Raw genomic sequence first — 24,365 nt, forward strand, 5'->3', positions numbered from 1 at the left:
TCTGATGAAAAAGAGAGATGTGTTTATAGCTTAAGTGTCAATCCTCCAAAAGGAACTTAAAAAGAATTACAACAAGCCAGGCGTGGTGGCACATGCTTATTATAATCCCAGTACTTGGGAGGCTGAGAAAGGAGGATTGCAGGTCACGGCCAGCCTCAGCTACTTAGTGAGGCCCTCCACAATGTAGTAAGACCCTGTTTCAAAATAAAGAATTAAGAATAGGGGCTGGGAGTGTAGCTCACAGGCTAAAATGCCCCTGGGCTCAAAAAAAAAAAAAATTTGCAACAATGATAGTCTCTCAACCTTTCCAATACAGTAAAAAAAGAGAGTATCTCTTACTATAAGGTATTTCAAATCCTTCTTAAAAGGAAACAGTTATATTTGATCATATTTTATTTTAAAATAAAGAATCAATGACCTATACTACTAATATAGACAAATTAGAAATAAAAACAAGTATTCCAATCTTCTTTCAGGTTATTGAGAATAAATGGAGGAGGGGGGAAACGGGACTAACGGGGCTACCTGAAGAGTACACAGCTGTGTTTTTCATCATCTCTGGGTGAGCTAATCTTTTGACTTAACATTCTCTCTTTTATGTTTATAGGGCACTTAGTATATGGAAGGCATGTTTTTAAAACACAGCTATTATGATGTGGTTTTATCACAGACGCTTATTAAATAAATGGCCATTTCCTCCCTTTCTGGGATACGTACTTTGCAGCTACTCGTAACAACTACGGCAAGAACTGCGCTCCCAGCATCCTCGCGCCCGTGCCGCCCACAGCCCATGCTGCGGCGCCCTGCGCTGATGGCCACTCGAGGGCTCGCCTCCCTGGTCACCAAAGGCCAGCCACCGTGCTCCTTTAAACCACGAGTTTCCCAAGGCCTCTATGGCCTACACAGACCATTCATCTTTTTTCCTTTTTGGTACTGAAGGTTAAACACAGGGCACTGTACCTCAGAGCTATACTGCCGGCTCTTTTAAATTTTCTTTTTTTAATTCTGAAACAGGGTATCACTAACTTGCTGAGACTGGCCTTGAACCTGTGATCCTCCTGTCTCAGCTTCCCAAGCACTGGAATGACAGGTGTGTATGCCACACCAGGCTTGATTAATCTTTAAACTTTCAAATCCCATGGTCTTAGTGACAGCAGTCTCCCCACCACCATGCCCAGCCAAATATTAAGGTTTTGTTTTGTTTTGTTTTGTAATGGTACTGGGGATGGAACCCAGGGGCATTCTACCTCCAAGCTACACCCCTAGCCCTATTTCTTCTTTTGAAGCAGGGTCTCACTAGGTTGCAGAGGGCCTCACTAAGTAGCTGAGGCTGTCCGCGAACCGCGATCCTCCTGTCTCAGCCTCCCAAATGCTGGGATTACAAGTGTGTGCCACCATGCCCGGCTTCCAATATTAAGTTTTTGAAGTTTTTTCCTTATTCTCCTTTGATCTAAAATGCCATGCTTATTTAATATCAAGCACTGCATTTCGCCCTACACATATCCTAAACGAGGGTTAAAAGTATAGGGTTATTTAGCGGCATACGTGATAGTTTGGTTTGTACAATCATCAAAGCTGTGGACGCCTTCGCCTACTTTAACGCCTGTCAGTCAATACCATATGAATTTTCATGCATTTCTTTCCCTTGATCACCTTTCAAGTCAGGCCAACATAACTTTTTAAGAAAGCAAGAAGAGGGATAATGAAAATAACAAAATGGAATGTCTCAATTCCAAACAATGTAGTAAATAGTGGTTTAGACAGGAATATATTCACAATTGTCTTTCTAGTCCAACTTACAACACTCAACAAAAACTAACATTGTGATCCAGGAATCTACTTTGGTAGATTAGGAATCTACATCTAGGCCATTACCACTGCCAGGAAATAAATAAATGAACAAACAAACAAACAAATAAAAGCAAGCTGATTCTCGCCCACACGTTTCCAAAGCCAGTTGTGGTCAGGCAGAAGAGACCCAAGCGCCAGGCGCAGCCGAGGACCCACCTTCTGTTGACTGGCTTCTCATCCTTTTCATAGGGTCGAACGAACCACTTCCCAATCCTGACGAAGTTCTTATCCATCAGGCACCTGCAAGGAATGTATAAAGGATTATTTCTACACATTGAATTACAAATAATAAGTCAACACTCCCTCACGATACACACCAGCACATATTAAGACATCACCAAATTGTCAAAATATTTTCTTAGTATTTAAAATTTTACATTAAACTTACTGAAAGAGCTCTCTGCCTTTGGGCATAGATTTTTATGCCCATGGGGAAAATTAAGCAAAAACAACTAATTAAACTACTCCCCAAACTTCTTACATCCAAATGATTTCAACGCAAAGCATACTTCTACGTGACTTCCTGAAGATGCCGCTAAGGCGGTATCCAAGCCACCCGTTTCCATCCCGCAAGTCTGCAGGCGGGTTCTGTTTTGGTTCTGGTTTGGCTTGTGGTAGGGAACCCTTCAGCAAGGACCCCAGTAACTAAATCGTAAGACCTTCATGTACTTGGGCATTTTCCTTCTGAGGGCACGGCGAGGCGCTTGCTGACGGCCGTGCAAGAAGATGAGGACTTACAGGCACATCTGTAATACGTGAACGAATACGCGCCCTGGCCCCCTTTTGTGTTCCACTTCCGCTTCTGGCCATGATGTGTTAAATGGCGATTGAAAACAATTCATAAAACACAGAATCTGATAATTCAACTGAAGTAACAAGGATGCAGTTACGAGGAGGAGGCAGGGACTCCGCAGCGTAACTGCCACCCACCTGGCCGCCCGGAGAGGAGACGCCACCACAGGGAGTCCTGACCGTAAGATAAAGAACGCGGAAGGAAATGTACATTTGAAATTGGCAGAATACAGTGCGCTCTTGACATCACTCAATGAAATGATATATACTTTGTAGAAAAACTGTCAGGATGCTTTATGTGATTTTATTTTTATATGAGGCTCTTCTTACCAGTAAAAGAGCAATAGAGTAAAGCCGGGTGTGGTGGCGCACGCCTGTCATCCCTACATTTGGGAGGCTGAGTTCAAGGACAGCCTCTGCTACTTAGTGAGGCCCTTTGCAACTCAGTGAGACCCTGTTTCAAAATTAGGAATAAAAAATAGGCCACGCGTAGTGGCGCACGCTTGTAATCCCCGCGCTTGGGAGGCGGAGACAGGAGGATCGCACAGGTTCAAAGCCAGCCGCACTGGCTTAAGAGACCTTGTTTCCAAATAAAAAATATATAAATAGGTCTGGGAGTGTATCCTGGAGGTAGACGGGTTTCCAGGAACCCCAGTACCACCAAAAAAAGAGAAAGAAAGAAAGAAAGAAAGAAAGAAAGAAAGAAAGAAAGAAAGAAAGAGAAAATAGGGCTGGGGGTGTAGCTCAGGGGTAGAATGCCTCTGGGTTCCATCCCCAGTACCACCAAAAAAAAAAAAAAAAGTGCTCTAGAGTGACTCTATTCAATATGCGGGCAGTGCTGCCCTTGGCCTTTGTCTCCATGGTGTCCACACCTCCATGCCATCAAAGGGGAAAGAAGCAATATGAGCCCTTACAATTCATTACAAGTTGAGTGGGTTGGTAACCTGTAATCGTTCCCGCTGGCCAGCACGCAGCTCCCTTCCGGCACAGGCAATCTGGAACTGTCACGCCAAAGCGCCGCTGGCGCAACTAGTTTAATTTAGAGAATGAATTTCTATAGTAACCTTCCTATTCACAAGGAAGAAAATCATTTTCAAAATAACTCAATCAGAGTTCCCAAATGTATAAATTAAATGAGCATAACTGTTAGTGTTAAAAACTATCTGACTAGTTAAGTTCAGAATAGAAAATATGGACCATCCGCCAGAGAAATTACACAGGAAGCACCACCAGAAACTCCGGTCTGCTCACCAGCACAGAGACTTTTCCTTTTTAGTCAGATTGAAAAAAAAATTATTTCTACTAAAAATGCAAAAGTGTGATATGGGATTCCTCTCCCCAGTAATATGATCGATCCTGGTAATACCACAAACAGGATCTGCAGAACCATCACCACAACGCGTCTGAGTGTGAGGCAGAGTCCCTAATTCCTGAAATAATGATAACAGACAGGTTTGGTAAGCGTCAATTTTGTAGATGAAAAAGCTAAGTACAGAGAAAATGTTGCGCAGCTTGTCCACGGCAAGCTCAGGAATAGCTGACCAGTCAGGGTACCTGAGTGACTGTCGTTTTCTTAAGTCTCTCTGCCTTTCTTTCTCCCCCACCCCACCCTGCTTTACTTTTTGGCCTCCCTCTGCTTGCTTGCGCACGCACGCACGCGCGCGCTCTCTCTCTCTCTCTCTCTCTCTCTCTCTCTCACACACACACACACTCACTCACTCACTCACTCACTCACACACTGCATTCCACCTCTGAGCTACAGCCCCCAGTAGTTCTGTGTGTGTGTGTGTGTGTGTGTGTGTGTGTGTGTGTGTGTGTGTGTGTGTTTTCGTTTGAAACAGGGTTTCATTAAATTGCTGGAGGCCTAAGTTGCTACCACTGGCTTGGAACCTGCGATCTTCCTGTCTCAGCCTCCCCAAACTGGGATTATAGGCATTTGCCACCATACTGGGCTCATTTCTTAAATCCAGTTGCATCTTATAGTTGAGTTGATACAAAAGTGCTTATTCTCCAAAGGCTGCTACTGCTAAATGGAAGGTATACCTCAAAGTCAATATTGCTTATAATAAAAGAATAGGATAGGTAACAGGCATGGACTTATATCAAATACTAAACAGTCTCCTAGAGATACATCTTCACCTAATAAATAACATTAAAAAATACTCATTCTCTCAAGCGCCATGAAGATCAAAACTCAAAAGATTCATCTATTCAGGAACAAAGAAATCATGAATTTATAGTGTATAGTTAGAAAGTCCAAGGATTTAAAGAATATGAAAGAAAAACAATACAGTATCTGTGACTAAAGGGCAGCGTGTGAAAGTCCACTTGCCCTCCTGCAAAGTCTGTGCTAGTGGCTGCGTGTGGAGCAGCAGCAGCCAAGAGCCCTCAAGGACAGGGCCGAGGCGAAGGGCCCAGCCCTGGGCCGCTGCCAGCCATCTAAAGGGCCAGCCCTGGGCCATGGCCCACGCCACGGCCCGTCATCCGAAGGGCCCAGCCCCGAGCCGCTGCCAGCCATCTGAAGGGCCAGCCCTGGGCCATGGCCCACGCCACGGCCCGTCATCCAAAGGGTCCAGCTCTGGGTCACGACCCACCGTCTGAGGGTCCAGCTCTGAGTGAAATGTGTCCTGGAGTTCCCACTACGATCACATTCCTTTGTCAGGCAATGTCAACTAAAGGTTATTATCGCTAACACTGAAAATAGCCATGGAAGCTCCTGAGTATGAAACCATCTGTTTCCAAAAAAAGAGAGTCATAATGACGTAGGTGACATGTCAACCACTAATCAGTTTCTGTGTGATGAGTGACTTTCTATGCAGTGAACGAAATGCATGAGAACACAGAATGGCGTGCGATGAAGCAGGGGTGCAGAGATTCAGATAAGCACCCCTCCCTCCGAGGTAAGACGCACAGAAAACAATTCCGCCTGGTGCTCGGCACCTTTAAATCGCGGGAGGGTGAGAGGCCGTGGCGGCCCTGGGTGGGCAGGGCGGGTCACCTCCTTGCTGGACACAGGAGTGCTGGCTCAGCCAGACGGCACTGAGGTGCCTCAGTCCCTGCTCCTCAAGTATCTTTGGGCCATGGGCAAAAAGAACAAAAACAAAACAAAACAAAAACACCTAATGAAAGCTATTAAGATCTCTGCATACACACAAAAGCACTGCAGACAATTCCATTAAGGCAGGTGATTCCCACACAGCAGGACCTAGGTAAATAACCTCCTTATTAAATACTACTAAGACCGCCCCGAAGCGGCCTTGGCCTGGAATCCCTCTACTGTCCCGTCCACCCCTCCTCCTCTGGGCTCCGGCCCACCCATCTCTCCATCCCAGGCAAAGCCTACAAATCAGCACTCCCCCCCTCATGCAGTGACTCATTCTCTTATTCACGGGCAACACAGAAATGCCTATGAGTGGAATGTATTTTATGTTCTGCTCTATACTGGTAGGTGCCCAATAAATATCAGAGAAATGAATGTTATACACACCAAAGAGTATTTTCCTATTCATAAAGTAATGTTATGCTTCTTTATAACCACTGATCATGGTTAGCCTTGTGCGTTTGAATTTTCTTGTGTATACGTGTTCTCACCAATGAGACACTGATTGAGGGGGAAAATATCTATTTCCCTTCTTTATAGCCTATCACTTCCCACTGCAGACAAAAACTGCAGAAGAAACTCACGGTGAAAGGAAAGCACAGAGCTGCTAAAATACGTTTAGAAAGACTAGGACTAGGCCGGGCGTGGTGGCGCACGCTTGTAATCTCAGCATTTGGGAGGCAGAGACCGGAGGATAGAGATTCACGGCCAGCCTCAGCTACTTAGTGAGGCCCTCCACAACTTAGTGAGACACTGTTTCCAAATAAAAAATAGGGAAGGGGGTGTAGGTTGGAGGTCAAATGCCTCTGGGTTCCATCCCCAGACCAACAAAATACAACAAAAAAGACTAGGACTGGTGTCTAAATGCTTTAATTACATTTGAAGAACAAAATTAACAAATCTTTAAAAAGATAGCTGAAAAAACCAAAAAGTTCTATCAGAAACATAATGCCCCGGTTTTTACATGATGATTTTCATTTTCTTATTTTTGAGGGGAAAACTTTAGCTTCACAAATAAGCCTAGCAGATACATTCCATCTGCCCCAAATCGTTTCATACTGGAATCATAAAGAGTGTTAAGCATATGTAAAACATAGCCCTGCTTATTTAGTAGCCTAAGTCATAATAACATTTTTGAAATTACTGTTAAGACCTACTTCTATAAAGTAGTATATTACCTTGCAAGATCACGGTGTGAGGCCAGAGTTATAAAAAAAAATACCTTAAGCAATAGTTTTTGAAAATTATTTCTCCTCCTGACCTTCTACCGCCTCCCAAAAAATCACTGTTTCAAGAAGAAATAAACAGCTGCTGAAAAATGAAAATGAAATCGGGTCGCACATGTGGGTCCATGGGTACCTAAGGTTTCTGTGCTGTGCCATATGGCTCTGAATAATTAACTACAAAGTGCAACCTGACTCCAAAATTGGCAAGCCGTGACCTCCAAGCCACCCCAGCCCCAGGTGGACCTGGCATAGGGCTGCAGGTGCTCCCTGAGGCACAAGCCCCGTCCCCCTGGCACAGGAAGGAGGTGTGGATGGCGTCCACCCCTGGCTCGAGCTGCCCCTGCGATCTTCAAATCATGAACATGACATGAATTTTCCATTTCGCTGTTTACGAAACCTAAGTGCAGTGTTTCTCTACCGTATCTTCAGCTGAGCTGATCATCTATTCACAGAGCCACTCATCTAACTGAACTTTATGTAACTTCATACCGGCGCCTTTACCTCCCCACTCCCATCATTATCAAACATAAATGCAAAGGAGCCTCGTTCCTCCAAATGGCAATATTCCCAATTTCCAGCAGAATAAAGTAAGCTCGTATAACTGAGGGGCTGAAGACTCCTCTTCCAGCCGATCCCTCTTCTCTTTGTTACCCTGGACTTCTACTGTGTCCTGGCAGACGCTGGCTCCCAAGCAGGCAAGCTCTACTGCCAGCATCCTTCTAGAATGCCTACAAGCCACATCTGAAATGTCCATTCTAATGCAACTCCAAAAAGCCAGGCGTGCTGGCGCACACTTGCAATCCCAGCATTCGGGAGGCTGAGACAGGAGGACCCGGTTCACGACCAGCCTCAGCTACTTAGTGAGGCCCTCTGCAACTCAGTGAGATCCTGTTTCAAAATAAAGAATTTTAAAAAATAGGGCTGGGGTGTACCTCAGAGGTAGAATGCCCCTGGGTTCGATCCTCAGTACTGTAGTAGTAGTAGTAGTAGTAGTAGTAATAATGATGGTGATTATGATAATAATGCAACTCCAAAGAATTGTGTCGCTCTTCCAGTTTCAAACTTTTATAATCTAATCCCAAAGCCCTTTCTTGTTCTAAACAATTAAGTAGACAAATTAGTCTTGGAGTGGATAAACGTTTTTCTAGACATTTACTGTGAGATACATGCTTTCCGTCTTCTGGGTCTGTAAACTGTATACTCCCCCTCCCATTAAGGCATTTGCCCCTTGACTTCAAAGTCTCACTCTCTTGCGGTGGCACTTCGGTAAGATGCGATCACCGACTAGTGGGTTCCCGTCCCGGCTACCACGTTATGACCAAGGGCCTCACTGCCACAATGTCCTGTCACCGGCCCCAGGGGCGCACCGGTCATTCTGAAAGCTGTAAGTGCCACTTCAAGGACACTGCCGGCTGGTCCTCTGAGGGCCATCTCTACTGGATCCCAGTGTCAAAGCACACGGAGAGCTCAGAACTTGCAATATGTTGTATCAATTATGATTCCAATTTTCTCTCCATTATGCTCATTACAGTTTCCAATAAAATATACTAACTCTAAACACGAACTCTTGGCACACTAAGACACTGAGCCAATGGCAATTCTATATAGCATGTTACAAGAATATGCTGACAAGCCATTAGAAAGCTGTGCTACTGGACTATTCAAAGAGCCGATCTGCTTCACAAATGCCAAACGCCCACAGATGGGAGTCTCCCCAAGTAGGCACGGGCGCGACGGCACAAGAGCTTCCAAAGACTCGCTCTAGTCTACAAGACCATGATCTGAACTTACTCATGTGTGTTACTGTAAAATATTAAGAAAGACCCGGGCGTGGTGGCGCACGCTTGTAATCCCAGCATTCGGGAGGCTAAGACGGGGATAGAGGTTCGCTGACAGCCCCAGCTACTTAGTGAGGCCCTCTGCCACTTAGTGAGAACCTGTTTCAAAATAAAGAATAAAAAATAGGGCAGGGGGTATAGCTTAAAGGTCAAATGCCTTTGGGTTCCATCCCCAGACCCACATACAAAAAAAAAAAAAAAAAAATTAAGAAAGTTAGAATTAAAACTGAATTATAGCCGGGCATGGTGACGCACGCTTGTAATCCCCGCGCTTGGGAGGCGGAGACAAGAGGATCATGCAGGTTCAAAGCCAGCCGCACTGGTTTTAAGAGACCCTGTTTCCAAATAAAAATATAAAATAGGTCTGGGAGTGTAGCCCTAAGGTAGAAGGGCTTCCAGGAACCCCAGTACCACCACCAAAAAAAAAAAAAAAAAAACTGAATTATATTAATATGCATGCCATTTGGACGGCATTATGTCAGGCAATTTAGGTTTTCCTACAAAGGTACAAAGGCATTATTTTCATTAATCCCATATGTGGTGCGGATCACTGAAGCAACATTTAAAAATCTGGTTTTTGAAGCCGGGCATGGTGGTGCACGCTTGTAATCCCAGCGCTTGGGAGACTGAGCTAGGAGGATCGTGCAGGTTCAGAGTCAGCCTCAGCTACTTAGTGAGACCCTGTTTCCAAATCAAACATAAAAAAATTGGTCTCAGATTGTAGCCCGGAGGTAGAAGGCCCCTGGGTTCCACCCCCAGTACGACAATGAATAAATAAATAAAATCTGGTTTTTGAACCGTGCACGTTTTCTGGCTTTTTCAGTGAACCACGTTTGTTCACTGTGATGGAGACGTGAAATGAGAACATTACACCGTGACGTCCATACTGGGAACAATCTGAAGCAGTGCATTTTATTAGAAAGTAGGGCGAGAAGAGGAGAGAAGGGACGAAGGGAGGAGTCGAGTCGCATCCTCAGGAGCGTCTGTAACTAAAGCTCAGTCAATGGACTTGATCATTCTGGATATTGTGTCAAAGGAGACCGTTAAGAAAATAAGCAGCACAAAGGAATACACACCAAAGTTTTTGAGGTCACATTTGAATATTTCTATACTGTGTTCCAAAAGCCTCTGTGGATCGGTGGCATAACTGTCAGTGCCGGGGAGGCAGATGACTACAAGGGTTTGAAATACCTCAACTTAGGGATGCTAGATGCATTCTTTTCCAGCCGGGCGTGGTGGCGCACGCTTGTCATCCCAGCATTCGGGAGGCTTAGACCGGAGGATAGCGGTTCGCGGACAGCCTCAGCTACTTAGTGAGGCCCTCTGCCACTCATGAGACCATGTCTCAAAATAAAGAATAAAAAAATAGTGCGGGGGGGGGGGGGGTAGAGTGGAAGTAGCATGCCCCTGGTTCAATCCCCACCACCAATATATATATATATATTCTTTTCACACACATATATATATATATATATATATATATATATATAATCTTCTCACCCTGTCCCACTAGGCCTAAACCTGTGACTTGACTGTCTCTCCATAGTTTCCACACTGTCATCCACGTAAGCTCTGTACTGAACGTCTTGGCCAATGAGAGGCGGCAGGGAAGGGCAGCACTTGTGAAGAGCACCGATGGCCCTCCTCTCCTGCTGCCCCTGCTCCCAGCTCTCTGCCTGCCCTGCAGGGCCCGGCCCGACAGCACAAGGCCCAAGGAAGAGGATGTGGAGCGGAACTACAGTCAACGATTCATAATGAACAGCCACACGGGCTGAAAATAAACATCTGCTGTGAGCTGGGGAAACTTTCAGATCCTTAGTTAATGCAACCTAGTGAAACTTAATCCGAATGATCAAAGAGGCCACCGGCAATACTTCATGAAACACTCATGACATCTTAAAGTAGACCCTGGGCGATCAGAATGGAGAGGATGGAGCCAAGTGAAGGGATATCTGGAGTACCAGCAAGGAGAGGCAAGACTTCAGTATTATGCGCTACAACTACAAGCGAGGAAAGAAACATCACGGGTTTGGCACCAAGCAGGCTGCCATGTGGAAGTAGGATTAGGTGAGTTATATATGACTCCAAAGAAGAGTGTGAAATAAGATGTGGTCATCTCCAGCTCTGAGCGTTAGAGTGCTTTCCTGTACTTTCATTTAGCTGTAATAACCGCTAACCAGTAACCGAGCTCTTGTCATGCTGGTCCAAGCAGCCCTCCAACATCGCACAGGTGGGTGGACAGGACTCTGCAGGCTCAGATCGCTGGCCCATGTCACAAGGTAGGACAGCAAAGCTGAGATGCAAAACACCTTTGGTCTATGAAGGCAACAAGAAAAGGATTTCTTGAAATGTGTGCCCCTAGAAAGATCCATAAAATGACAGGCAGATACGGGCATCTTCAGTCTGATACTTTCACTGATTTGGGTTTTATCTAGGTCTACACATATACCCAGATATAGGGGTGTGTGTGTGTGTGTGTGTGTGTGTGTGTGTGTGTGTGTGTGATGGAGGGTGTGGGAAGCAATGAAGAGACAATAAGCTGACTAGATGTATACAGCTCAGTATAGGCAAGTACTGAAGAGTTACAGGAGAAATAAGTAAATGTAAGAGTAAGAGAAACTTGAAGTCATATTACCTTAAAATATTACTTAACAAGCCAGGCGTGGTGGCGCACGCTTGTCATCCCCGCGCTTGGGAGGCAGAGACAGGAGGATCGCGCAGGTTCGAAGCCAGCCCCACGCGCTGGCTTAGGAGACCCTGTTTCCAAATAAAAATGTAAAAATAGGTCTGGGAGTGTAGCCCAGAGGTAGAAGGGCTTCCAGGAACCCCAGTACCACCCAAAAAAAAAAATAATAATAATATATATGTATATCTTAACATACGCTCATAGTATCAGTACAGTCTTACCTCGGCACCAATCAATAGCAACAAAAACTGAAATGCTCTTACCCTGGTGAATGCACAGTGTCGCCCTAGTTCCTATAAAGGAACCATTCCTCACCAGTCACTGCAGGGAATCATTCCTGTGCATTAGCAATCCCAGCCTTCTGTGAACATCAATTTACATGACTTCCACTGCTGTGAGTGCGTGCTCCGCAGAGCAGCCAACGGAATTCCCTTTTAATTAAACAGATCTTCATGCGTACAAGCCAAAAAGCAGATGTAACAAATCACGCACACAACTTTATCAATACAAAACCCACAAAGTGTTTCAGGAGGCACACACTCCCTGCACGCCATGCGATTCTCAATGCTATGTTTCAACAACCTCAATCCTGATTTTCATGTAAGAAACGCAGTGTTCACCCTAAAAAAAGCCAAGATTGCCGGGCGTGGAGGCGCACGCTTGTCATCCCCGCGCTTGGGAGGCGGAGACAGGAGGATCGCGCAGGTTCAGAGGCAGCCGCGCGCACTGGCTTAGGAGACTCTGTTTCCAAATTTTAAAAAATGTAAAAATAGGTCTGGGAGTGTAGCGCGGAGGTAGAAGGGCTTCCAGGAACCCCAGTACCACCAAAAATAAAAATAAAAAATAAAAAACCAAGATCATCTTATCTAAATAGAAATGGACAGAACAGAAAATTACCAGGAAAAGGTAGAAAACTTTATCTCCACTAATTTAGGCTGTAAACAGATGGAAAAGTTATAGCAAAAGGTCTAAACTGCAGAAAAAAATAGAAGTTAAGTATATATTAGTCTTTCTATTTCCTGTTGACAATGAATAAACAATCACTTAAATTGCTTCTGGATCTCATGAGCAAGGTAATTTTTATTCACAGAATACAAGCATTTAAAGTTTGATGAAAGCCGGGCGAGTTGGCGCACAATTGTAATCCCAGCATTTGGGAGGTTGAAACCAGAGGACCGCGGTTCGCAGCCAGCCTCAGCTACTTAGCGAGGCCCTCTGCAACTCAGTGAAACCCTGCTTCAAAATAAAGAATAAAAAAAGGGCAGGGGATGTGGCTGGGAGGTCAAATGCCCCTGGGTTCCATCCCCAGACCCGCAAAAAAAAAAATTAATTACTTAGTAAATTAATAAAGTAAAACACCGGGCATGGTGACACACGCTTATAATCCCCGCGCTTAGGAGGCGGAGACAGGAGGATCGTGCAGGTTCGAAGCCAGCCGCGCTGTTTCCAAAAGTAAAATAGGTCTGGGAGTGTAGTCCGAAGGTAGAAGGGCTTTCAGGAACCCCAGTACCACCAAAAATAAAATAAAATAAAATAAACCAAAAAAAGTTTGATAAAAGGCAAAATTATTATTATAGGATAAAAAGAGTAGCACAATTTTTCAAAAGAACCTAAAGTTTTGCAAAGAAATTATAATAAGGGAGCTTGATTATTAATTATATTTTAAAAGAAAATCTTTCTTGCTGGTCTCAAAATTAGATTCAAATAGGCCAGTCTGGGACCAACTAAATGAAACTTTAAAGAATACAAAGTATCTAAAATAACACTAAATGAAACTTTAAAGAATACAAAGTATCAAAAATAACACTGCCCAGCATTCTGTGATACACAGCATGTACATCACCAAATATAAAGTGCACAGTGTCCCAAACTTAATCCCCAGGATGTTAAATAACTCAGGCTTCATGAGTTCAGGGTAATGAACTAGCCAAATAGAACTTGAAATATAACCAAGACCCAACCCAAACTTTAGACCTTTCCGAAACTTAATTGCATGTCACAATTAATTTTCTTAAAACAGTAATTTGGTATGACCTAACTTTAGTTTTCCCCATGAGTTCTGGGCTCATGAGCCCAGAATACAAAAATTCATGTGCTTTTCTTTTCTTTTGCCTCTCAGAATGTGTGTGTGTGTGTGTTGTTGTTGTTGTTGTTGTTGTTGTTGACTCTTCTAGTTCTCTCTAAACACAGAAAAGAAATATGCTACCATTTAAAAAACAAGACTTCAGCTGGGCATGGTGGCACACACCTATAATCCCAGCATGTGGAAGGCTGAGACAGAGAATCCCTGTTCACGGACAATCTCAGCTACTACTTTAGTGAGGCCCTGTGCAATTCAGTAAGACCCTGTTTCAAAATAAAGAATAAAAAACAGGACTGGGGGTGTAGCTCGGAGGTGTAATGCCCCTGGGTTCCATCCTAGTACCAATAAACAAACAAACAAACAAACAAACAAACAAAAAGAACAAGATTTATTTTTTAAATGACAATTTTACCACACATTCATTACTATTTTCCTGAAGGAATAACTCATTATATTAAAGACAACAGTGCCCTACAACATTAAAAACTATATACTTTGTTCCATATACCTATTTTTACATACAAAAGATTACTTTTAAAGGTATATTAATTGTTAAATATAAGAACTTTACTGTGTCGTGAGATTATGGAAACAGTAAAGTTACCACATTTTCTCCAAAGGGAGTTTGTGTGGACTTTTGTCCTGTTTTACTTTGCAATGAAACAGAGAATTCCCAGATATTCAGAATTGAGTATTCACTGTTTCTCTAAGCATAGGACACCATAATTCACAGGAGGACTCCTAGGTCTACTCCAAGCCGTAAGGTTAGGAACTAACTTCAAATTGAGAAGTGGAGAATTTGGGTGGGAAGGGCTTCCTGAGCGACGTCAAGGTGACACTTACCAACTATGGTTAAAGTATCTGAGGCAATGATGTTGTACAGATTCCATCCTCGCCAGTATCTTGGACATGAAATGGAACCATGTTAGAGTGGCTTGCAGCCTTGATTACCTAAAAGTACTACCTATAGACTCAGGAAGAAAAGTAGAAAGCTTTTTTTTAACTAATCCATCTTTTACATCTATTTCTCTCCTTTCTGCTAGGAAATAAGGAGGCACTCAAACGGTGACGGGAACGTGTCAGGGGACAGACAAAGGGGCCCCCAGCCAAATCTGGAAGAATTTAGCCATTGAAATAAATGACAGTCAGCCTGGCGCGGTGGGCACGCTTGTCATCCCCGCGCTTGGGAGGCGGAGACAGGAGGATCGCGCAGGTTCATAGTCAGCCGCACTGGCTTAAGAGACCCTGTTTCCAAATAAAAATATAAAAATAGGTCTGGGAGTGTAGCCCAGAGGTAGAAGGGCTTCCAGGAACCCCAGTACCACCAAAAAAAATTAAAAATAAAAAAAAAATGACAGTCAGCCAGGTTTGGTGGTGCATGCTTGTAACCCCAGTACTTAGAGGCTGTTCAAGGCTAGCCTCAGCAACTTAGTGAGGCCCTCGGCAATTTAGTGAGACCCTGTTTTAAAAGAAAAAAATACAGAGCTAGGGGAACAGCTCAGACATAGAATGCCCTGGTTTCCATCTCCAGTAACAAGCACAAAATAAAATAAAATAAATGACAGGAACAAATTTTAATCCACTGAATAAAACAGAAATCAGTTGAGTGCACACACACACACACACACACACACACACACACACACACGAATATGAAAACCTCTTTTTACAACATCGCCAACCAATAAAATTAGAAGAGACGGTGGCATTTATACGTCAACAGTGCAGTCATAATGGTAATAATCGGCATATACTGTCAACAGAACCTAAAACAAATAGGCCTGGGGGGGCAGTACTGGACAAATGAATTCAGGGATTCTCCTGTGGGCTATGTCTCCAACAGAGTGCGTGCGTGCGTGCGTGCGTGCGTGCGTGCGTGCGTGCGTGCGTGCGTGCGTGCGTGTCAGAGAGAGAGAGAAGGTGGGGGGGTTATGAGACAGGATCTAGCTAAGTGGCCCAAGATGGCCTGAACCTGCGATCCTTCTGCCTCAGCCTCCCAAATAGCGGAGATGATAGATAGATGTGTGGCACCTGGCGGGCCACAGAGGTCAGATTTTGAGAAGAACCTAATCACACAATCTTAAGTGTATCTGGCCACTGATTACTAACAAAGAGCACAGTTAACAAAATACTACCGTGCAGTGAAGAAATATGATAGACCGTCGCCTCAATCAAGTGATCAGAAACGACGTCACGCTGGGCTGGCACGGGCTTGCGATCCCAGTACTTGGGAGCTTGAGAGAGGATGGTCACAAGTGTGAAACCAGCCTCAGCGACCCAGCGAGGCCCTCTGCAACTTAGTGACACCCTGCTTCCTAATAAGAAATAAAATCAGACTGGAGATACATAGGCTTGGAGGTAGAATGCCTCCGGGTTCAATCCCCAGTACCAAAAAAATAAAAAACAAATAAAAATTAAAAGATCATTAACAATGGCGCTGTGCCCCTGCCACCACACACTGGGACCACAGGACCACTCCTATGGCATTCCCGCCCAAAGGTCTGGCTGAACTCAACCATGAGGAGCCTGCCTCAAACTCAAGGGCCAGCACACGCCCACGCTGTTCAAAGTCAGTGTCAAGAAAGGAAAATAAAGGCCAAGGAACTTTTCTGGCTTTAGAAGCAAGAGACCTAAATACTGTCTACCATGGATTGAGTTGTAAGCAGTTAAGCTCTAAGAGGCATAAACGGGACAAGTGACAATATCTGAATTAACTATAGATCGGATAATGGCATTTTGCCATTATATTCCTCATTTTCGTAATTATGCTATAATTACAAGAAAAGAAATTCTTGTTCTTAAGGTATATGCATCTAAACACTCAAGGGTAAGGGGGGGACAGGGCGGGTACTGAGCCTGGGCTTGGTACAAGGACAAACCAACAAAGCGAACACCAAGAAACACGTACACTGGGCAGGGGGAGGCGTGCGGAGTTCACGGACTCCTCAAAGTTTTCTACATCTGGAGTTCTATCCACAGGAAGAGAAATGTTCATTCTTTTGCATTGCTGGGGATCAAAGCCAGGGTCTCACGAATGCCAGGTAAGCACTCTGTCCGCACTACAATCCCAGCCCTTCCCCCCCCCCCCCCCGGGTCTGGGGATGGAACCCAGGGGCATTTGACCTCCGAGCTACACCCCCTGCCCTACGTTTTATTCTTTATTTTGAAACCGGGTCTCACTGAGTGGCAGAGGGCCTCACTAAGTAGCTGAGGCTGTCCTCGAACCGCGATCCTCCTGTCTCAGCCTCCCGAATGCTGGGATGACAAGCGTGCGCCGCCACGCCCGGCATCACTCCCAGCCCTTTTAAAACAAGTTCATTTTGAGGAAGGGCCGCACTACGTTACCAAGGAAGGCCGCACACTCGTGGTCCTCCTGCCTCGGCCTCCGAGCTCGCTGGACTTGTTGGCACGCTCCGCCAACAAGCAAGCCCTCAGCAGCGCTCCGGGCATTTCCAGACGACCCCGCGCTCCTCTCTTACCTTTCTAGGAGATTGTGGATTGCTTTGAAGAGCAGCGTCCTACATTCATAGGAAAGGCCGTTTTCCCAGAGACCTTCTTCCACAACTGAAACACAAAGGGAAAAAGGAAAAGAAAGAACCAGTAAAAAGGGCATCCAAATAAAAACAAAGCACTTTCCAAACGTTTCTAAAGCGAAGTCAGTTATTTTAAACGCCTTAGCCGCAATCTCACACTAACGCAAACAAGTTACTTCCCCAAAGTCATAAAATATTAAGGACAAAAGAAGATAATGTGAGTTCATTTTAAATCTTTGAAATATGAGACAGGGTCCAAGTTCCTTCCCTGAAGGCTTTTTCCAATCTACTTATTTAAAACTACTTTGTAATCTTCAAATTAATTTTTTACCTAATAGCATCAGAAAGATTAATTTTATTAAGTTCTATTTAAGCATTAACGCAAATGTCACAAACTAATACCAACAGTATGATAAATATTTTCAAGGAGGAAAAAGCGGAAACAACTTCTAAAAGAATCAGAATTACGTATTATGAGGTAATATCTGGACAGAATCTTAGAGTCATTTGCGATAAATTATCAAAAAACCAACCTTTACGATATATCAAAATTACTTACTAACTCATAATTCTGTTAATAGTTTATATTTGTGAAAATAATATTTTGCCTTGGAATTTTTGTTTTTTCCCACTTGATAGTACTGGGGATTGAACCCAGGGGCTTTCTAACTCTGAGTTATGCCCCCAGCGGTATTTTTTTTTCCCTTTATTTTCAAACAGGGTCTCAAGTTGCAGAGGGCTCACTAAGTAGCTGAGGGTGGCCATGACCTTGCAATCCTCCTGCCTCAGCCCCCCAAGTACTGGGATCACAAGTGTGCACTTCCCCGACCAACTGGAAATACTTTGTAATACGGGGCTACAAGTAAATAATAACAAGAAAATTCAAAAGACTAATAATGCCTAATGTGTTCCTAAATTGTTTTCTGTTCAAACATATATAAACAGATTTTAAAAATGCCCCAGAAAAGATAATTTTCTTTTAAATTCTATTAGTTCAATTTAAATTAGCAAAAATTGGATAGATGGTAATATCTGCAAAAAAAATTTCTTCTGCCTTTTACTATGTTGACAAAATTACTAACTAAAGAAAATTTTGGTGGAGAATTAAACTGCAGGTTAAATCCCCAAGGCGTCCGTCAGGCTTTGTACCCTATCAACAGACATACCAGAAGACACCCACATTCTCCAACCCAACAGCAATTTTAAAAGTATATTTATACCCATGCCTTCTATCTGTGAGACTTTCTCGGTAACTCCGGCTAGAAACAGACAGGCTCTGCTCCACACACTCAGAAGTTTTACACAGTTCTCAGAAGGTGTCATGGATCTGTTTCCTTGCACATTCCTCGTTTGGACAGAATCTTTCCTGGGCTGGAAAGAAAGCTGCCGTCACAGTACACAGAAGAGCTAGTGCTCATCTGCGGCTCACTGACTCCGAGACGCCATCGAACTTTAGATGAACCAATAGTATATAGATCATTGAGAGGAAAAGGTGGCAAACCAAAATATCGCTGTCACTTCTGACTTGCATAAGAATCCCTTTCGCCAAGTGAGATGCTTGGCGTGTATCACTATTGGGCATTCATATAAAACATAATAAAAGCAAAATAAACTGGTTGCACATTCACTCCTCAGGTAGATCTTCGAGTCAGTCTCCCCTCCGCCGCCGAGGGCTGTTTCTCTAAGTCGAGAGCGACACGGCATTAGTGAAGACTGTCCCCCTCTCCTTTCCAAGATTCACCTCCAAGTCCGCGACATCAACTCAACACATTAAGTATCCACGCATCCTGAAAATCAGACCGGGGAATGCCGCACATTTCCTACCCAAGATATCAGCACTGTCGCATCTGCTTCCTCGGCCCTGCTCGCCCCCTTTCCTGGTAGACGGTGATGTGTCGCTTAGAATGGGGTGCTCCCTGAGAGGCGCACTAAGGGGTTTTGCCGCCCACGGTCCCCGTAGAGCGTGTTGCATGCGCGGTGGTGCCTGGTGCGGGGTGCGGGACAGGTGAGACTGGAGTCCACTGGAGAGGGGCAGCGACAGGCAGGCACAGGCTGAGCGTCCCTCCCCCGAAACGCTCCATAATCAGAAGCTGCCAATGCTCGCCAAGTTAACAAATCTTGGTGGGCTTTGGATTTTCAGAGTAGGGATGTTCGACAGTTACTATCCACCCAAAAGTTCCAAACACTAGAAAATGGGGAAATCTGAAATACTCTGTTCTTTCGGATAAGTGATAATCAACCTGTACAAAAAATACGTAAGCAAGCCCAAAGCCACGCACCCTCACGATGGAGCCTGTGCGCCGACATGCCTGTGTGCTTTAGACATGCGCAGCACAGCACGCGCGGTCACCAGGCAGCTCCGATAAAGCCTCACAGGAACAGCGGCGTGTGTGCTCAAATGGCAGCACACACGTGCCACCGCGTGATGCACGAATGTCCTGAAACAAGCTGCACTCCCCACCAGGCAACAAGATCTGCAATCCTCTCCTAAGTCTCCTTTAATCTGCAACTGCCACCCCCCCCGCCTGTTTTGTAACATCATTTACTTATCAAAGAAGCCCCCCAATGGTCTTAGAGAGTGGTTCATATTTGCATCCAGTTATTTCCTCTTGAGATTTATCATTTTGTTATGTTTGTGATGTTAGTTTTTGCAGTACCAGGGAAGAAATCCAGTGCGCTGCATAGGATAGGCAATGGCTCTCCCACTGAGACAGTAACCAACCCTTTTTAATTTTATTTTGAGATACAGTCTTACTAAATTGCTCAGGCTGGTTGGAACCTGGAGTCCTCCCAAGTAGCTGGGCTTGCAAGCCAGGGGGGTAGTAAAAGGAAAGGTCCTCAGAACAGCAATCCTAGTATTGTTAGCTCTGTCCTCAAATGGTCTCAGGACTGTGTTAACTGAAAGGATGAGGTGGCCTGGCTCTCCAGTCGGGAAAGGTAAAACACTAGGCGAGTCTGAACACGCAAAGGCAATGCCAACTTCATCTCAGATGCTGTGTGCCCAGCACAATTTTAAGGGATTATTCCTTTTTCTTGATTACAACTACTTTAAGATATCTTAGGATAGCTACTCCTTTAAAAAAACAAAACTGCCGGGTGTGGTGGGCACGCTTGTCATCCCCGCGCTCGGGAGGCAGAGACAGGAGGATCGAGCAGGTTCGAAGCCAGCCTCCCAGGCTTAAGAGACCCTGTTTCCAAAAATATAAAAATAGGTCTGGGAGTGTAGCCCAGAGGTAGGTATAAGGGCTTCCAGGAACCCCAGTACCACCAAAAATAAATAAATAAATAAATTAATTAATTAATTCCAAAAACCTACAGCTAACAACATACCTAACTAAGGATGTCTGCTCTGACCACTCCAGTTCCACATTAAACTCGAGGTCTCATACAATAATTTTAAAAAATGAAAAGGAATACAGGCATCTAAGCTGGAATAGAAGAAACAAAACTGCCGGTTTCACAGATGACACAACTGTCCATTGGAAAATAGGAGAATCGACAAAAACTCTGCTGGAACTGAAGTGTTTAGCTAGGTCACGAAGTACAGCCAGGCCTGGAGGCACACACCTCAGATCCAGCTGCTGGCAGGCTGAGACAGGAGGCTCACAGGCTGGAGGAACGCCTCAGCAAACAGTGAAACTCATCAACCCAGTGAGTCCCTGTTCCCAAATAAAAATAAAATATGGCTGAGGATGTAGCTCGCAAATTATATGCCCCCAGGTTCAAGTCCAGTGCCACTAAATAAACAAACAAATCATAGGTTCCAAGGTCAAAAGAAACAAAGTAACCCCAGTATGACAGCATACCTTATAATCCGAGTAAATGGGAGGCCGAGACAGGAGGATCACACAGTTCAAAGCCAGCCTCGTTTCTAAATAAAATATAAAAATAGGTCTGGGAGTGCAGCCCAGAGGTGGAAGTCCCTAGGTTCCATCCCCAGTATCACAAGAAGAAAGAAACAAAATAATCGCATTTCTACATGTTAGAACAGAGCGTGTGCATTTCTATATCCTGAAATGTATATTATATACCACACAGTTAGCAAAGAAACTTTTTAAAGTACCATTTATGGTACAATGAAAAACCATGAAATCCTTGGCTACAAAGCTCATAAAATAATGTGTCAGATCTGTATGCTAGAGACTATAATGCTGACAAAATATAGCAAAAACACATAAATACGTGGACTGGAAGTCAAATTGCTAAGACACCAATCCCTCTCCGCCCATCTACAGAGTGAATTCTATTCCAATCAAACTCCCGCAGGATGCGTCACAGCAATGGAGGGGCTGAGTTGACATACTTACGTGAAAGAGATAAAGAACTAGAAAGACCTGAACAATGCAGCAGAGAAAGCGTATTTGGAGGCACAGGCGCCTGGCGTCCAGCTCTACCGTGGAGCGGGGAGCCGGATGCCTAGTCGCAGGGTCAGGGCGCAGAGGACACACACAGGCGGCTGTGGGACGCTCTTGCTCCCCGGCAAAGGTGTCAAAACCAGTCTTCTGCACAATGCTGCTTAGAACTACTGACTATCCCCAGGCGCCAAAAGCAAAACTAACGCGCTGAGCAGAGGCACACACCTGTACTGCCGGTACTCAGGAGGCTGGGAACGGTGGGTTGTGGGTTCAAGGCCAGCCTCGGAACCTGATGAGACTCTGTTTCAGAGTAACAGAAAGGGCTGGGGGTGTAGCTAGACAATGCTCCTGGGTGAGGGAGAGAAGACCTCAAAGCATTCAGTGTAGAGTGTATCTCAAGTCCTCGGGGCTCATCAAGCCTTGGACTGGCTGGAGAGAAAAGCGGCGTTCAGTGCAGCTGGGGCAGAGTCAGAGCGACCAGAACCAGCAGGTACCATCCTACTGGCGCGAATCGAAAATAGGCATCACTTGGGAAAACCGACTCTGGCATATCTCATGAAGTGAAGCACTCATTTGTCATCTGGACCAACAATAGCCCTCCTCTCTGATATTGTGAAATATACATTTGGTCTTTGCCTCACTTCCTGGCATACCACTCTTAAAATCCTTGGAAGGTACCGAGGGGTAAGCCCGTCTTTAGTCGGATTACTCATGGGACTGGTGGCTGGAGAGCCCCCAATAGTCCCGCCTTGAGGTCAGCTTGCCGGGGGGACCAGCCTGTGCTTGGAGAGGTGAGGCGCTCTCCACCCTCCCATGCCCACCCACCACCAAAGAAGAGCTGAAGGTTAAGGTGAAAACCTACAGCCAAGCATTAGTTAATCACAGCCACATAATAAAGCACCCGCAAAGCAAGCCAGGCTGAGAGCTTCCAGGCGGCACCTGGAGGCCGCTGGGGTGAGGCGCTCAGCGGAGGCCAAGGCCCCACGCCTTCCCGCACGCCTTGCTCACGCCGGCCTTCCATCTGATCTTCATCTGTGTCTCCTGTCAGATGCTGTGTAATCAGACAGTAAAAGTCCACGATGTGTCCTGAGCTCTGTGAACTGCTCTGGCACATTAACCAAATCCCAGGCAGTCCTCCTTTGGGGCCACCTGGCAGAGTCAGAGCTGGGGCTCTGGACTGGCATCTCGGGTGGAGCACCCTTGTGGGCTAGGACCCGACTGGCGACAGCGTCAGAACCGCAATGCCTGAGAACGCACTCGGCTGGTGTCCACCAGGAGCGGTGCCTGCGTGGCGTGGGACAGGCCTCCACGCGCACCAGAGGCACCGTGTGCCCGCAGGACGCGCCGCGGGGCTCGGTCGCTGTGCCCCTGCCCTCCGTGCAGACACTCAGGCAGAGTCAGATGCTGCGCGCGCAGGGAAAGCGGCAGAAGTTTATAGGGCGTTGTTCAGAGCTGCCAAAAAGGGAAAGCATCGAAATGCCCCAGACCAAGAAAGGACAGAGAGCAGTGCAGTGTAAACATACGCTGACTCTCGCTGTGCAGGTGCAAAGACGCCAGGCTCCAGTGGCAGGGAGCTGGGGGGCGCTGTCCGAGACGCCGACCGTCTGACTGGACGGTCTGTCAAAAGTTGTAGAATGCATGCTACGTGCAGTGAACTGTCCTCACAATCTTTTACTGCTCTAATTCATGCAAACCCTAAACGCATGTGCATTAAGCATGATTTTTAATCCAAAGAATAAAGTGTTTGTCTGATCCATCATAAGTTTAAGGAAAACGAAAGTTACAGGAACAAGAGAATTCCAACCAGCCCAATATACCATTACATTATGTATTTCATATTCAATACTGTAAAGAAGAAAAATGTAACAGCATAAATGTTTCATAAGGAAATATTTTAAATACTGAAAACTGTTTGAAAGACTATTCATATTAATTGTATACAGTAATTCTATCTCCCTTGTTATACAAATACATATATTGTTGATTAATATAAGTCTTAGACATCAAACTAATAGAAAACAAGGAAGAAAATAATACAAGATAAACAAATAGTACATTAGGTTCTTGTTTAAGGGAAGAGTATAAAGCTTAAAAACAAGAGAAAACTGAATCATCCTGTATGTTCATCGAAATCTAAAACCTAAGTCAGCACCAGAAACAGAGGATGCAAGACTAAGCTTCTCGCGCTAAAGCAGCTACCACGTGACACTGAAGCCCACGTTTCTTTATCAGTTCTGTAGCGCTGCATCTCAGAGTGGGAACCTGTCCACCCAACATCCTTGCAACAAACTCTTTTTCTTAACTTGCAACTAAAAACTCTGGTAGTGTATACTAATCTCCATTTTGTAAGTAAGAAAACTAATGATTAAAAACCTTAAAAAACGTGTCCAAGCTCACCTAAAGAGTAAATCCACAAATTTGGAGATAGGCTTGGCTATCATCAGCAGGCTAAGAAAAATCAAGTGTATTTACTCGAGTATATTTTATAAGTAACATTGAATTCCTCAGGGAAGAGTTTGTTTTCACAGAGTAGTTAACAAAGTTTTCAGATACTCATAAACACATGGAGGTGGCCCGATACTGTCTGCACATCTCTCTCAGATTTAGATAAAATTAGCTGCGACCCAAGACCTGCTTATGCTGTGGCGGCTGAAAGCATCACCAGTAGAGTGGATTCCTACCCCGTTCTTGGTCTTCCTCTGGTCCAGGCTCTGCACTGTGGCAGTGCTCAGCAGACCCGCCCCCCTTCCCTTTGGTTCCACACTTGGAACCTTGGAGTAGTATTTTCTAACTAGACGCAAGTCTTTCTCATGAACTAAACCACTACACTAAAACACTGGTAACTAATTTACATGATGGGTCCACAGGCCCAGGAAAATTCAAGGCAGCACCACCTCATTT

At 44.9% G+C, this 24,365-nt stretch overlaps 1 protein-coding gene across 2 annotated transcripts in view; it reads right to left on the minus strand.

Annotated features, from left to right (window-relative positions):
* MED13L (mediator complex subunit 13L) overlaps positions 1 to 24,365 on the minus strand; it is a gene marked incomplete at both ends in the record, with an annotated part of 285,293 nt that overhangs the window by 122,361 nt on the left and 138,567 nt on the right. For both annotated transcript variants that reach the window (XM_080717726.1, XM_080717725.1), the window contains 2 exons: positions 2,008 to 2,091; positions 17,056 to 17,140. In XM_080717726.1, the coding sequence (XP_080573852.1) occupies positions 2,008 to 2,091; positions 17,056 to 17,140 (169 nt within the window). The remainder of the gene's footprint in view (positions 1 to 2,007; positions 2,092 to 17,055; positions 17,141 to 24,365) is intronic.

Source organism: Muscardinus avellanarius, assembly GCF_963383645.1.
Source record: "Muscardinus avellanarius genome assembly, chromosome: 21".
Taxonomy (NCBI): Eukaryota; Metazoa; Chordata; class Mammalia; order Rodentia; family Gliridae; genus Muscardinus; species Muscardinus avellanarius.